The sequence below is a fragment of the Muscardinus avellanarius genome, assembly GCF_963383645.1.
Source record: "Muscardinus avellanarius genome assembly, chromosome: 5".
Classification (NCBI taxonomy): Eukaryota; Metazoa; Chordata; class Mammalia; order Rodentia; family Gliridae; genus Muscardinus; species Muscardinus avellanarius.
The window spans coordinates 16,053,571-16,068,846 of record NC_137790.1 but is presented as its reverse complement, the minus strand read 5'-3'; the positions used below and the strand labels follow the sequence as shown (position 1 = coordinate 16,068,846).

The window sequence follows — 15,276 nt, the reverse complement described above, 5'->3', positions numbered from 1 at the left end:
CATGGGGCTAAGTCTTTCTCTTTTCAGGCGGAGCCTTCTTGGGATAGTGCCATGTGTCTATGAGGTCTGGATGGGTCTCTCTTCCGGAGACTGGGTTCCTGTGAATTTCTTGACACAAAACTGCACTTGCAGCATAGATGGCTTACAATGTGGATAACCATAAGGCATCCCGAAGGAAGAGACATGGCCATGGGTGTGGTATTGCAGTTTAGTTGCCAATAAGAACATCTCTCCCCACCCTTCCCTGGGTATAATTTCAGAGTCTGGAGGTAATTCCCTAAGGTACTAGTTTAAAATAATTCAATATTGCAGGGAATGCCTAGATCCTGTAGTTGCATTAATATACGAATGCAATTTAGTATATAATGCAATATAGCATAATTTCTTGCTAGTTAGGGTCATTTGTTTACTAGCAGAAAGGAAACTAGTTCACGTCCCATGTGCCTTGAGCCTGGTGCATTGAAAGTTAAACAAGGTCATTAAAATGTATTTTTTATTGGGCACTGGGAATTGAACCCAGAAGTATTCCACCTCCAAGCTATACCCCAGGATTTTTTAATGTTTTGTTTAAAAACAGTGTCTCACTAGGCTGCCGAGAGTCTTGCTAAGTTGCTGAGGCTGCCCTCAAACCTTCAACCCTCCTGTCTCAGCCTCCCAATTACTGAGATACAAGCATGCACCACAATGCCCAGCTTAAACTTGCACTTTTTACAACTTAAAACTTTTGAGCTCTTGTACTGATAACTAGGAAGAGGAAGACAAGGATTTTTGGTTCAGGGAGAAACTGTTTACACTTTTTGTGACTCAGCTGATAATTTGAAAGATGAAAGTGAGCTTGACAAACTGTTCAAGTTGAACCACTTGAAGTAAATTAAGGTCCATCCATCAATCAACAAACGTTTCTGCAAGAAGTTTAGAGAGAGAAAAAGGGAGAGAGGTAGGAGGGAGGGGAGGGAATGAAAGACAAAGCAATGTTTTCTCATCCCTGGGATATTTTTCCTATCTAAATGTGTGTTTTTTTTTAATAACATTTACTCATATAAATCTGTGCACGTTCATTGGTGACATGATACTGTACCATAAACTCTAAAGTGGTGGGTGTTATAATTTATAAGATAATCTCATTTTTCTTCCAAAGTTTCTAATGTTTTTGTCCTCTGGAAACTGCAGTTCTGAAATAAATTGCAAGACAATCTGCTCCAACAGAGACACCCTGCAAAACAAAGGCAGCTCACAAGAAAGGAATATGTCTGAATATGGCTCATATTTTGTGTTGGTGACACTCAAGGAGATGTTCCAGCCTTCTGAGACTTTAGCCTCTATGACTAGTATGATAAATCAAATCTACTGTTGTTTGCATACCCTTTAGGGAAAAATATTTAGTGATTGGAGAAGGAATATAAATGGGCCCGTGTCTGCTTTCGTTACAGTTACCTGCTTTCAGTCTCACAGTGACTAATCCCGCCTGGGAGAAGCAAAACTAATCTAGGGGGAGATATTTAACTTGTCATTATTTAATCCACTGCAAGATGGCTTTCAATTCATGAGTGATGTTGAGAGAGAATATATTCAACCACCCACCATCTCCCTTTATATAGACAATTATCTGCTAAATGCAATTGGGGAACTACCTGGCTGGCAAAACTGAAAGGATGCAGAGTTTATTCCATGGTTATTCCTCTCCACATCCCCAGCTTTCTTGCCATTAATATTAGAGTGCAAACCTTCTTCCATACTTTACACAAGTGCTTAGACACTTTGCCAGCAGTCTAGGTTCATAGAGGAAAAATAAAAATAGCACTTAATTAAAATGGAGAAATGGGTCATGGAACCCAGGAGAATTTTGGTGTTTGAATGCTCATTGGGATTTTGCATCTAAATTCAATGTAAAGTCTGACGATAGGCACTGTAAGAAGATGAATCAAGTCTCCTAGAAGTTACTTGATGGTAAGAGTCAATTATTACTTTTTTCTCACATGCCAAATACATACATATATACATATATATATAAAAGAATCTTGAAAATAATAATCTTGAAAGTGCTTCAAGATCATATATATGATCTTTATATATATATATATATATAATCTTAAAGCACTTTCAAAAATATGCAGCTATGCTGTAGCATGAAAAGAAAAGGTCTTTGTTTCTTAAGAAGAGCTGCTAAAGGCATGTGTAACTAGATCAGTCAGTCTGCAAACATCACCATACAATCACACACACACACACACACACACACACACACACACACACACACACACATCATTCCTAAGCTACATGAAGAATCATACTTCTTGATTTATTATTTGATTGAGTATTTCCAGGCCAAAAAAAAAATTGAATGCAAGTGATAAAGTGAGAAGTAGGGATTTTCTGGTAATTTTTCTTGTGGACCTTCAGAGAGGCTAATATGAAAAGATTGGACCTGTCTTCCCTTAACTCCTGACATAGAGGCATTGGTTTTTCCCAGTGCTTTAGGCCTGTCAGCCTTTTTAGGAATTGAGCCTAATTCACCTACAGGGGGGGAAAAAAAGTTATTGCAAACAACGAGGAGATAAAAAACAAACAGAAAACACTTTCATCTAATTTCATTTTGTCTTTGATGGGAAAACACCGAAAGAATGTGCATAATACGGTGGTGTATAAATAGCTTGGAACGCACAACATGAGCTCGGTCTATCTCATCACCCATCTGAGCTGAAAAAATGTTCCCTTAACAACTTTCTTTTCAACTCAGCATTGAACATTAAGAGCAGAGAAAGGGAGAGAAGCAGACATATTCTTAAAAAATGTATAGGTTATAGACCAAAACGAGTATTCTTTCTGTTTGCTCCCTCCAGCCCAGATCCCACAGGTGGATGCCTTCTTGTACTCTGTTAAACCAGTACAAGGTAAAATCCGAATAAAGCATGAAGCACAAGCCAGAAATTAGGAGTGAGAAACTTAATTTTTTTTTTGGGGGGGCGGTATTGCAGATTGAATCCAGGGGCATTTCACCTCTGAGCTGCACCTCTAGTCCCCTTTTAAAATTTATGTTTTAAAATGGAGTTTCACTAGGTTGTTGAGAGTCTTGATAAGTTGCTGCGGCTACCCTCAAGCCTGAAATCCTCCTGACTCAGCCTCCCATGTACTGCGATTACAGGCATGTGCCACTACGCCTGGCTAGCATTTTTGAAATGTGAAAGCAGCATTCCTAGTGTGTGCTCTCAAAGTTGTCAAATGAATTGTTTTCCTAAATAGTTCAACATCAAAGGTAACTTTCTATTATGTCCGTTAAATTCATCTTTATTTTAATTAATACTATAGAGGTGGGAGCAGTCAGAATCTTGCCCCCCCCAATACAAAACCCTAAAAGCAAAATGTTTCAGTTAAGAAAAGCAATAAAACAGAAAGGAAAACTTTATTTACCTCATTTAAGGAGTCAACCCAACTATTAAAATTAAGTAGTTGGTTGTTTTCCAAAGCCATCCTGTGTTATTACTACCATGAGAAAAAAATGTCACAGAATCTTTTTTTCTTTTCTGTCTTTAAGGTCTTAAAGGGAAAATCTTCAAATTTTGATGTTTATTCTAATGTGTAGTCATGGATACTAAAACTGATAAAATAAAATCTACTGAAAATCCATTTTTTTGCGTTATTTTTAAATTAAAAAAAAATTTGCCAGTCTGGGGATGGAACCCAGGGGCATTCAACCTCCAGGCTATACCTCCTGCCCTATATTTTATTCTTTATTTTGAAAATGGGTCTCACTGAGTTGCAGAGGGCCTCACTAAGTAGCTGAGGCTGTCTGAGAGCTGAAATCCTCTGGTCTCAGCCTCCCGAATGTTGGGATTCCAGGCGTGCACCACCACACCCGGCTTTATTTTTTGTGTTATTTTAGAGAATTTTTTTGAGATATGATCTGGCTATACTGCCCAGGCTGGCCTGGAACTTGAAATCCTCCTGCCTCAGTTTCCTGGGATTATAGGAAGGAGTGGGGATGGGGTGTGCTACAAGTAGCTGGAACTCTTTTATTACTATTTAACTAGTTTATATTTATGTTACTCTATATAGTACCTAAAACATAACTCTAAATTTTGAGTTTGAATTTTAAAATAACCCTAAAGTGAAAATACAACATTAAAATTAAATTAAAATTTATTTTAGCATTTCTTCCAAATATAAGAATACTAAGTTAATTTGCTTCAGTAAGCCTCCTCTACCCTACTTTATTCCATCCCTCTGTCACCAAACTTTAAAAATAGAGTGCAGCTAAAATAAATTTTTTAGTAACACTTGGACACCATTCCACAGATAGGCCACTGACAGCTTGCAACTTTCCAATTGTAAAGACAACTTCTTAAAGCGTTTGAGAAATGGATCTAATGACATCCGTCCACAGGATCATCTAAGTAACAATATACATGTCCTTGCTATGGAAATAAAGCACTGATCAACATTAGGTATGTTACTATTAATAACACATATATAATTTAAGACTCTAGCACATCGACATCTATCTACGGAAGAGGGAGAAAAATCTAGAACGTTGAACATAAACATGATGAGAGAAGTGCTCCTTATTCCCCCGCTTGTCTGTGTACTTTAGTTAAAATGTTTGAATGATGCTCTTGGATTAATTTATTAATTTACATATTTATTTATTGTCAAGGAGCTTACCTTTTCAGTTCCTTCCTCTTTGAGACTAATGATATCCAGATCAAAGTCCTTCCTCAAGCCATCAGTTTTGTTGAAGGTGATGCGTCCAGTCAAGCCATCCCACCGAGCCTATCAACAGAAGGAATGTAGTGTCACTATTTAATACTTATCGCAATCTTAAGACCTTCAAAACTGTCTTCATTCTGTTTCACCACAGTATCCATTCACTAAGTCTCATCATGCTACTATAAACCACAACATTGGCCCAGTAACTTCAAAGCAGAACACAATCCCAATTTACTGGCCCTTATTTATCTTGTCAGCACTAACATCCTAACACCAGTTGGATATGTAATCCTGGTGACCTAAATGAGCAGGATGGAAAAAAGTCACTGTGAAATGGTTTGCTCCTGGAGTAAACCAAGTCTAATAAGCCAAATCCAGTAGTCAATCAGGTTGGGATGTTCTGTGTTCCCAGGTCAAGCCAAACTCCCCTCGAGAGACACTGCTAAACAGAAGTGCCTCCCTTCTTTTTCTTTCTCTATGAAAAGTATGTGGACCAATAATGTATGACTGAAATTTTCGAGTGCTCATGATATAAGTGGCCTTCTAATGCCATTTGGGTATTGTAGCTTCCCGTGGTCACTGTGACACATTTTCATTAATTTGGTGGCTTAAAACAACTGAAATGCATTTTTCCACACTTCTAGGTGAAATTGATGTTAGCTGAAGATTCTGGAGGAGGCCTCAGGTTTTGTCTCTTCATGTTTCTGGTGGCCACCAGCACTGTCATACAGCCACATCATTCCAGGCTCCACCTCTGTGGTTGCACTGCCTCCTCTTCAGCTGTGTGTGTGTGTGTGTGTGTGTGTGTGTGTGTGTGTGCATGTGTGTGTGTAAAATCTCCCTCTACATCTCTGAGGATGCTTATGATTTCATTTAAATTCCATGTAGACAACTCCCAGAAAATTATGTTTGCATTTATTTATATCATGTTCACTTATTTATCATAATTATCCATTTGGCCAAGAGATAGGGCATTGTGGTGGAAAGAACAGGATTTTTTCAAAGAACTGGGTTTGAATCTAGGAATGTGATATCAAGCAAATTACTTAATAGGAATCTGGATTATATTGAACCTTAGTGTTTGATTTATGCAAATTATATTGAGGATTAAATGGAACTCAACATAACTATTAACATACTGAAATCACTTAAGTTTTCACAATTATTTTTACATCTGTCTCTTACTGTTTTCCCCCACTTTCCTAACTCTAGCATTTGGATTTCATTCCCTAAGCGTCAGAATTCACTTATCTGTTCTTTACTGGTCTCTGCTGTATTTTATTATACAAACCACTGTCAGATCTATTTGTTCCTAAATTTAATTCTGATATTAATGTCATCTTCCCCAGCATACAGAGTATAGAAAGGATTCAAGACATTTGCAAGTTACTTTAAACCTTTTCTTTAAACTGGATATTGTGATGATTGATCTTATATTCACTTGACTGGGCCAAAGGATGGCCAGGTATCTGGTTAAACATTATGTCTAGGTTCATATGTGAGGGTGTCTGCAAAAGAGATTAGCACTTGGATTGAGAGACTGAGTTAAACTACTAGCCTTGCTGCTGTGGGTAGTTATCCCCAATCCACTGAAGAGCTAGATAGGACATAAGGTCAGAAGAATGAGAATCATACTATGCTTGACTATTGGAACTAAAACATCAGATTCTTGCCTTTAAACTGAAACTTACTGAGACAGGAGAATAGCAGGTTTGAAGACGGCCTCAGCAAGTTGTTAGACTCTCATCAACCTAATAAGACTTTGTTTCAAGATAAAAATAAAAATAGGGTGGGAGTATAGCTCAGAGGAAGAATGCCCTTGGGTTCAGTTTCTAGTACCACAAAAACAAAACCAAGCAAAAATGTTGGATTTACATCTTGGACTCCTGGTTCTTGGGCTTTTGGACTTGAACTAGGACATCGCCACCAGTTCTTCTGGAAGCCAGATTCTAGGAGCCAGTTGCTCATAAGGAGTCTCTTTATACATATTTATGTCTCCTGTTGATTGATTTCTCTGGAGGACCTCTAATAACAGAGAGGTCTTTGAAAATTTTGCCTAACTTACCTCTCCAGAATTTTCTACAACTGCACCCCCATGCACAGCTCCAGCTGAAGCAAACCTGGTCTCTCCAACCTCTGAGCACTTGTTTATTACATCAAGAACCCCCCACTCAACCTGCCCAGCTCCCATCCATCCTTTAGGATTGTGTTATTACACCATTCTGGTTGAGTCAGAATTCTCCCCTTCAAAGCACAGCATTATAAACCTATATTCCTCTGACTGGTATTGCTTTCTGATTTCATTTGGGTTTTGTTTCCTTTTCTGTTTTTTTTTTTTTTTGGTGTGTGTGTGTGTGTGTGTGTGTGTGTGTGTATTTTATTTTTGGGCACCAAGGATTGAACCCAGAAATTTTCTGTCTCTGAGATACACTTCTGTCTCTATTTTTTTTTTAAAGTTTAAACAGTTTTACTAAGTTGCTGAAAGTCTCACTTAGTTACTGAGGCTGGCCTTGAACCTACAATCATTCCAATCATTCTGTCTCAACCTCCCAAATACTGGGATTGTAGGCATGGGGAAGTAGGCCCAGCTTCACTAGCTGTATATGACTAGTTGCTCTAATATTTTTCAGTTTGGAATTTTTTATATTTTCAAATAGCAAAACCCAATTCTATTACTAAATTATATTCTCTCTTCTATCTAAGAAAATGACATAGCCCTTCGGCACTTTACTTTTTTTCTTGCTCCAATTTTTTTCCCCAAATGAAAAATTATTTATCAGCAAATTTTACTTACCTTTCTTCAATTCTATCTCTTTTAGCCTACAATGTTTCAACTTATAATCCTTTCTAAAAATGGTGAAAATATTCCTGATTTGGAGTCAGGAAACCAAATTTATTCTTAAAGTCACTCTCAAGTTGTATGACTTTGGTTGGGGTATTTTTGTTTGCTTTAGGCCACAAATAATTGTCATATTGCCTGAAGCTTTTGAATAAGATGAGAATTCTACAAACCTAGAGGAAATCCACAAAGGTATTTTTAAAATTTTTTATTGGTGCATTGTAGTCATACATCTCAATGGAATACAAGATGGCATACATGCACACACATGTCCTTACCCAATTCCCACCCCATTCCCTCCCCATCCCTCCTCTAATGTTCATGATGTATATTAACAAACATTAAAGTCCTTCACTATGCCAAACATAAAGGTATTTTATGTAAAGAGTTATCATGAAACACAGTTGCCATTCTGGTTTTCAGGTAATACATATTGCTACTTTTTTTTTTTTTGCAATGTTAGGCTTCTTAAGTTCCTTATATATTCTAGATACCATTCTTGTATCAGAGGAGTAGGTAGCAAAGAACTGCTCCTATTCTGTAGGCTCTTTCTTTAGGTTTTAGATTGTTCCCTTCATTGTGCAGTTTTTCTTTTTAATTTGAAGCCATCCCATTTCTGGCTTTGGTTTTATTTTCTGATATTTGGGGATCTTATTAAGAAAATCTGAACCCATGCCTATATGTTGGAGAGTTGGTCCTGTTTTTTTTTTTTTTTCTAGTAATTGAGTAGTTTCTGGCCTGATTTCTAGGTCTTTGATCCATTGGGAGTTGCCCTTGTGCTGATGAGAGGTAGGGATCTAATTAGAGTCTTCTCAAATATCGAATTTTTCTCCTATACATACGCTTCTCAAAAGAAATACCACTGGTCAATAAATATATAAAAAGTCCAGCATCACTAGCAATCAGAAAATGCAAATCAAACCTACACTGAGATGCTACCTAACTCCAGTTAGAATCAGGCATACAGACAATAACAAACTCTGGCAAGGATGTGTGAAATAGGAACTTTCATACACTATTGGTAGCATTATAAATTAGTACAACCATTATGGAAATAAGTTTAAAGGTTCCTCAAAAGCCTAGGAATGGAAACACCACATGACTTACCTATACCACTCCTAGCTAGGTATCTTTCCAAAAGAAAAGTTAGACTATCCTAGTGATACGTGAATATCCATGTTTATTGTAGCAACTTTCAAAAGAGCCAGATTATGGAACTAACCCAGAAACCTGTCAAGGGATGAATGGATAAGGAAAATGTGCTATTATACACACAATGAAATTCTACTCGGCCATAAAGAAGAACCTAATTATGTCTTTTGCAGGAAGATAGATGGAACTGGAGATTACCGTGATACATGAGATTAGTCAGTCTCAGAAAGTCAAGGGTGGTGCGTTTTCTCTTGCTAGTGGAAGCTAGAGAGAAAATAGGAAGCATAAGGGATTTTAAGAATGCAAAGAGGAGTCGATAAAGTAGTTGAAGTGAGTTAGGGAGAGAGTTAGGGAGGAGAAGGATGGAACGAAACAGTTCAAATAATGCTACGATAATATGTGATGTTATTACTACTGATCTCACTAACTTGTGTGCAGAGGGAAAAGAGGTCATAGGATATGAAGGGAAACACCCTAAAAGCTGGGTGCATGTTTGCTTTCAACTCACTGATGCATCATATGATATATAATTGTATGGTGTAACTGTAATGCACCAATAAAATAAATTTACAAAACCAGAAAGATTTATTTTTATTTTTCTAAGGAGATAAGAATTTAATTCATTTATTTCTTTTGGAAAATAGTCCATCTGGAAAATATTTATGTATTGCAATTTTCTGTATCAGAGACATTTCTGGGACTACAGCATTTAGCATTTAAAGGCTAGTAGTAATAAGCACATGAACTATTACAACAAAACACCATTAGGTTTAAAGAGAATATGGAGGAAAAGAGTAAAAACACTTATCCTCACTAGAGGAAAAGAATATGCAGAGAGTATGGAAGGCAGGAATAAAACCACTTATGTTCACCACAGGGAAAGAAAGAGTAAGCTCAAGATTCCTGGGGACAAGAATGCCTGAGCTCCCAAAGAAGTTAACCAAGCAAAGACTCACAGCCTGGACAGAAGTATAAGAGGAAGAGTAAGTTATAAGTTTGCATGAATCTATAATGCAAGGTAAGGAATGATGAGCGCTGAGCCTGGGAAGGCAGGTGGGCAGCTGCTCACGAAGGTGTTATGAATCATGCTGCTGTGCTTGGACACTGTTCTGTAGACACGCAGAAATCACTGGAGTGCTTTAAGCAGAGCAATGTCATGCTCAGATGTGCATTATAGAGAAATGATTTTAACAGAGCTAGGGAGGATAACTTGGAGAAGGTGAAGATTGTAAGCAGGGGGTTAATAGGCAGTTCTCATAGAACGAAATTTATGGAATCAAATTCATATGCCCACATAGGAACAGGGAAACAGCACAGTTCCTTACCTCCCTGTTTCACTAACTTGCATACTAGTAAACATTAATTAGTTGCACAGCAGGGCAGAGTTTCACGAGGAGTACATTAAGAAAGTGACCTAAATGTCAAGAACCAATATAATTAACGAATGCATTTTTTCTGGTTCCCATTCAGATAGAATGGGAATCAATGCAAGAAGTATATCTTATCACTAGATAAGCCTGAGCATTAAATCAACTTAATTACAGGAAATAAGATGTAGGTAGAAAAAGGCTCCCAGTTTCTCATCTGAGCACTCTATATTGAAAACTGTATAGGACAACCTGTTTGTTTCAGACCCAAGGACTTAGTTCCCAGAGTTTATTTCCAAGGGCATCCATAACACTGAACACTTGCATTAGCTTTTAAAACAATACGGCATGTTTTAAGGTGGAGAGTAACACCTCTCCTTGCACTGGATGATATTTGGTAAGTCTCTGCCACAGAACAAAAAGAATCCATGGAGAGCATCCTTTTGTGTATATTTAGGTAACCTGTCAAACACAATATCTTTTTTCCTCCTTGACATGCCCAAATTTTACCTTTTACACTCTGTTCACTCCTGTCTTTTTCTGTAAACTGAGGCCTGGCTTTGTGGATTGATGGGTTAAATGCAAGCTGGAAAGTAAGCCTCTGTGTTAGGGTTATAGCAAATGCCCAAAGCTGAGGGCAATTTGCCTATATCTGTGGTTCAGTAGAAAACTCTACTGTGTTAGGGATTTGGATGAAGTCAGTTTTGAGGTCCCTTCTTCATTCTTCATTCCTGTGCATAGTGTATAGTGCTAGACCTCCTCTGATCTGTCTACAAGAAGGTAGTTATCTCCTCTAGGTTCTACAAGATTTTCAAAAGCTTTATCCTAAAGGTGACATTTCTTTTATAGAGGTCATGTCAATCAATTTCATACATCATCCAGAATGTATGGGACTCTGAAAAACAAAGATAATTAATGGCCTTGTGTCTCTTAATTGCCATACAGCTCATAACAGGGTTTTAAAAAACCTAGTTTGGAAGTCTAATTTCATTTCCATGAGGTACACTGAATGTCTCTGTGCTTGGATTCTGCTGTGTTGGGTTTATTTTTGTACTTGGTGTTCTAGTCCCTGATGGAGATTAATTCTCACATCTTGATTTCCTCCCTGCTCACCCAAGTGTCAGAAATGTTTCCCTTTTATACTTCTACAGTGCTTCCTTCTCAGCCTTAAATATCTCCAAAGAATCCCTGCCTGATTCATCACTGAACTGTGCCTTTTTATCTCCAAAGTCAAGTTTCCTTACTGCCATGGTTACCCACATCTTCCTGCTCCCGTCCCTGGATAGGTTGCATATCCATAGATGCTCTTTATTCGCAAACAAATCGTTGAGAAGCATTTACTAATTTCCAACTGAACTATTTATTATAATGACTAATTTCTAGATATGATGAATAAGATACATAAGGAATCCATTTTCTGGGACAGGGATGGAGCTTATACAATTTAGATAATGACATATAATTACATTACTCATAATTATAATTTACTTGCCTTATGTAGAAACATTTGCAGAGGGGACAATTATAGTATACTTAACTGCAAACAATACTTAAACAATTGTCCCTAGCTTAGGAAAAAGTGTTGGTGTTTATCCTGTTAGGCTTCTTGACAATAATTGCATATTAGTAACTAAATCTAATGGTATAAGCTTTTTTTCTTTTCTCTTATTGGACATACTATCTAATGGATGAAAGATAGCAATCAGGAGGTGAAAGAAGGCACTTGTTTTCTTCTTATTTATATTAGAGTCACATATATAAATTTCAAAATTGTACTTTGACTGTTTTAGAGATTGTCCTGCCAAGATGCCCAAATATGCTCACCCACTAGAGCCAACTTTGTGGGTTATTTAAACTTAGAAACATCTTTTCTTTTTTTTCCCCCACTTTTGGAGCAAACCCCAGCAGCAATATAATCCAATTCAGATTCTCTGCTTCTCCTCTCTTCTTCTCTCCTCTCTATTTTCCCCTTCCCTTTACCTTTTCCTCTTTCTCTTTCCTTTCCTTCCCCTGCCCTTCCTTTTCCTTTCCTTTTCTTCTGAGTATATGTTTTGGTTATGATGATTTATGGCCAAGTCTGTCAGCTCAAAGCAGCCTCAGCTAACTCATGGCTGGAGTTATTTCTCCTCCACAGCTGGGTGAAGAGGCCTGTGTCTGGTCTTGAATCATCAGCCACCTCTACTGCTTAGTAAGAGAGCACTTTGTGTCTTAGAAACTCCTGGAGGGCTATCTGCGCATGACTTGTAGATCTGAGCCGCACGTGACTTGTGGGTCATTCTCTGGCGGTGGCAATGAGGAGTGGCTGAGGTTGTAGACCTGAAGGTATGACATTCATAGTACATGTGACCAGGTCTGCAAATGCAAGGAGCCTCTCACCTCATTGTGTGAGTGTGAAGTATATTCCTACCTCAGAAGCTATTAATCAAGTTGGTAATAAGACCTTACAAAGTAAAGGATCACTTTCTTTATTGTTTACCTATTTGATTGTTCCTCTCAACATTCCTAGGATTCCCTTGATAGAGAAAAACTGAAGTTTTAATATATTGTATGTTCTATACTTGAAGCAGACTCACAGAAGTTGCTATCTCAGAAGCATTTTTGTATAAAAACCCAAGTTCCTTTCACCCCAGTGCATTTTGACCACATTAAATTAATTAAAAAAAAACTCATTATATGCTTGTCCCCTAATTTTTTCAGAGTGAGTTTAAATTTCTTTTTTGTAATTTTAGTACCTACTTTAGTTTTCAAAATTTTATTGGTACATTGTAGTCAGACATCCTAATGGGGTACAAGATGGTAGAGGCATATATGCAAACATCACTCATTTAGCCCTTCCCAAATTCCCACCCAATTCCCTCCCCTCGCCCTCCTAAATTTCAATTGCAATTTTTTCTTTTTACAGATTTGTTTTTCTCTCCTGAAAAACAGTTAATTTAGTTAATCTAAATTTCTTAACTTCTTATACTGATTACTGATCAGATAAGGCAGACTTGCCATAAAGTATTTAAAGTGAAGAAGATATAAAATTATGAATGTAATTATATTGAATTATAATTCTGACAGATTTTTATACCAACAGTAATTATGCTTTGTGATGTATCAGTTTAAACATAATTTCCAAGTTTCTTATTAAGCTTAATATCTTGGGCTGTCATATAATCAAGTTCATTTGTAGGTAACCTTAGGATAGGTAGATAATCTATGAATATCTGGATAGTTTCTCAATAAGAGCTAATGTTCGTATATTGGTTATCATGTGTATATTTTTATATATGTACTGCACGTTTATATATCTTATTTTTGTTACTATTATTTTTTGGTGATACTGGGGTTCCTGGAAACCCTTCTACTTCTGGGCTACACTCCCAGACCTATTTTTATACTTTTTTATATGTAAACAGTGTCTCAAGCCAGCGCAGCTGGCTTTGAACCTGTTTACTCCTGTCTCCGCCTCCCAAGCTCGGGGATTACAAGCCTGCGCCACCATGCTTGGCTATATATATTATTTTTATGTTTTACAGAAAAGATGTAACCTTGGGTCATCTTCATGAATATGTTTATTTTTGCTACTTTGAAGAAAGTGTTCAAAGGATTATGGGCCTCTAGGGAGTTCATGCATCTGAAGGTAATGAGGTATACTTTTGTTTACAAGGTGAGAAAATTATGTTCTAAATTATGAAAAAGTATAGGTAATAGAAAATCATGAGTATGCATAGTACAGTATGGCATAGTGAACTTAATTTTATTTGCCTTAACTGAAATATTTGTGCAGATATACAAATAAGTCTGAATAAAAGCAAAGAAGTGTGTTGAAATTTTGGTAATAATGACCTGGTTTTGCTAGTTTTTTAAATAAGATATATGTCTTAAGGTTTGAGAAACCATTTCTTCTAAATGCTACATTAATATAAAACTCAAGTTTAATTTTCTCTTTTTTAAACTGACAATTGGTTTTGGAGAATTTAGTTTGCTCTTAATGAGAAAACATAAAATTTTATAATTTAACTTCTATCTACTCAGTCAGTCCTCCCATTCCCATGAAGAAGTAGTTTCTGCTTTAGGATCATGGTTGTCTGAAGATTTTACTATAAGTTACAGTCTGAAAATTAAGTCTTTGTCAAAGGAGGCAATCTCAGAGCCTGGCACAGAAAGACAGTGCCAGGTAATATTCATTAGTATATGCTTTGGAACTTAAGGTAGGATCGATTAGACAATTTTCTCTCCTCCTCCTCCTCCTCCTCCTCCTCCTCCTCCTTCTCCTCCTCCCTTTCCTCCTCTTCCCCCTCCTCCTCCTCCTCCTCCTCCTCCTCCTCCTCCTCCTCCTCCTCCTCCTCCTCCTCCTCCTCCTCCTTCTTCTTCTTCTTCTTCTTCTTCTTCTTCTTCTTCTTCTTCTTCTTCTTCTTCTTCTTCTTCTTCTTTCTCTCTCTCCCTCCCCCATCTTCTCTATCTCCTCTCACCCCTCACTAATATACCAAGATTTTTATATTTGAGAACAAATCTTATTTATTGAGCATAGCAAAGATACTATTAAGGAACAAACACTGAAATGTAGAATCAAGGTATAGGAAATTGCTCTCTTATTTTTTCTATAGTTTACAGGACTTTGGATTTATAGGTGAAAGGTCACGTAACTTCCTAGTTAGCCCAGAAAAATCTACCAGATATTGAGTACTGCAGTTAGAAGTAAATTTACCAAATGTATAGATACTCTAGGAATGCCATGCTGATTCAGTTAATTTTCTTTTCTTCTTCTTTTTTTGTACTGGAATGGACATAAGGTGATATGATGATAAAAATGGAAAAAAAGAGGAAGACTAAAAAATACTATATTACCGGCTCTAAAAACATGAGGAAAAGTCTACGAGGAAAGTCTTACAGAATACCTCCGAACTCTGGGAAAGGGAAAAGAGTCAATTTTTCCTTAGAGCCTTCAGAAGAAATTGGTCCTGCCAATACCTGACTTTGGCCCCAAGACACCTGTTCAGACTTCTGACCTCCCAAACTGAAGAAAAAGATTAATTTGTATTGTATTACACCATAGAGTTTGTGGTTTTTAATCTAAGCAGTAATAAAAAATTAATACAACTTGGATTAAGAGTGCCCATAAGAACAACAAAGCACTTCTGGAAAAAGAGAGGCTTTTGAAAATAGAGCGCTTTGGAAATTTTCATTTAGAAGTTAATTTTTGGCCTTCATAACAGTTTAAAATGGGGG

At 37.1% G+C, this 15,276-nt stretch overlaps 1 protein-coding gene across 12 annotated transcripts in view; it reads right to left on the bottom strand.

The window, feature by feature from the left end:
* Window positions 1-15,276, bottom strand: part of GRIK1 (glutamate ionotropic receptor kainate type subunit 1) — a gene marked incomplete at both ends in the record, with an annotated part of 445,158 nt that overhangs the window by 54,512 nt on the left and 375,370 nt on the right. For 7 of the 12 annotated variants that reach the window (XM_080696015.1, XM_080696018.1, XM_080696022.1 and 4 more), the window contains one exon: window positions 4,660-4,767. In XM_080696015.1, coding sequence (XP_080552141.1) covers window positions 4,660-4,767 — 108 coding nt within the window. Of the gene's footprint in view, window positions 1-1,724; window positions 1,770-4,659; window positions 4,768-15,276 lie in introns of all 12 variants that reach the window. The other 5 variants (XM_080696011.1, XM_080696016.1, XM_080696021.1 and 2 more) reach the window with 1 other exon arrangement.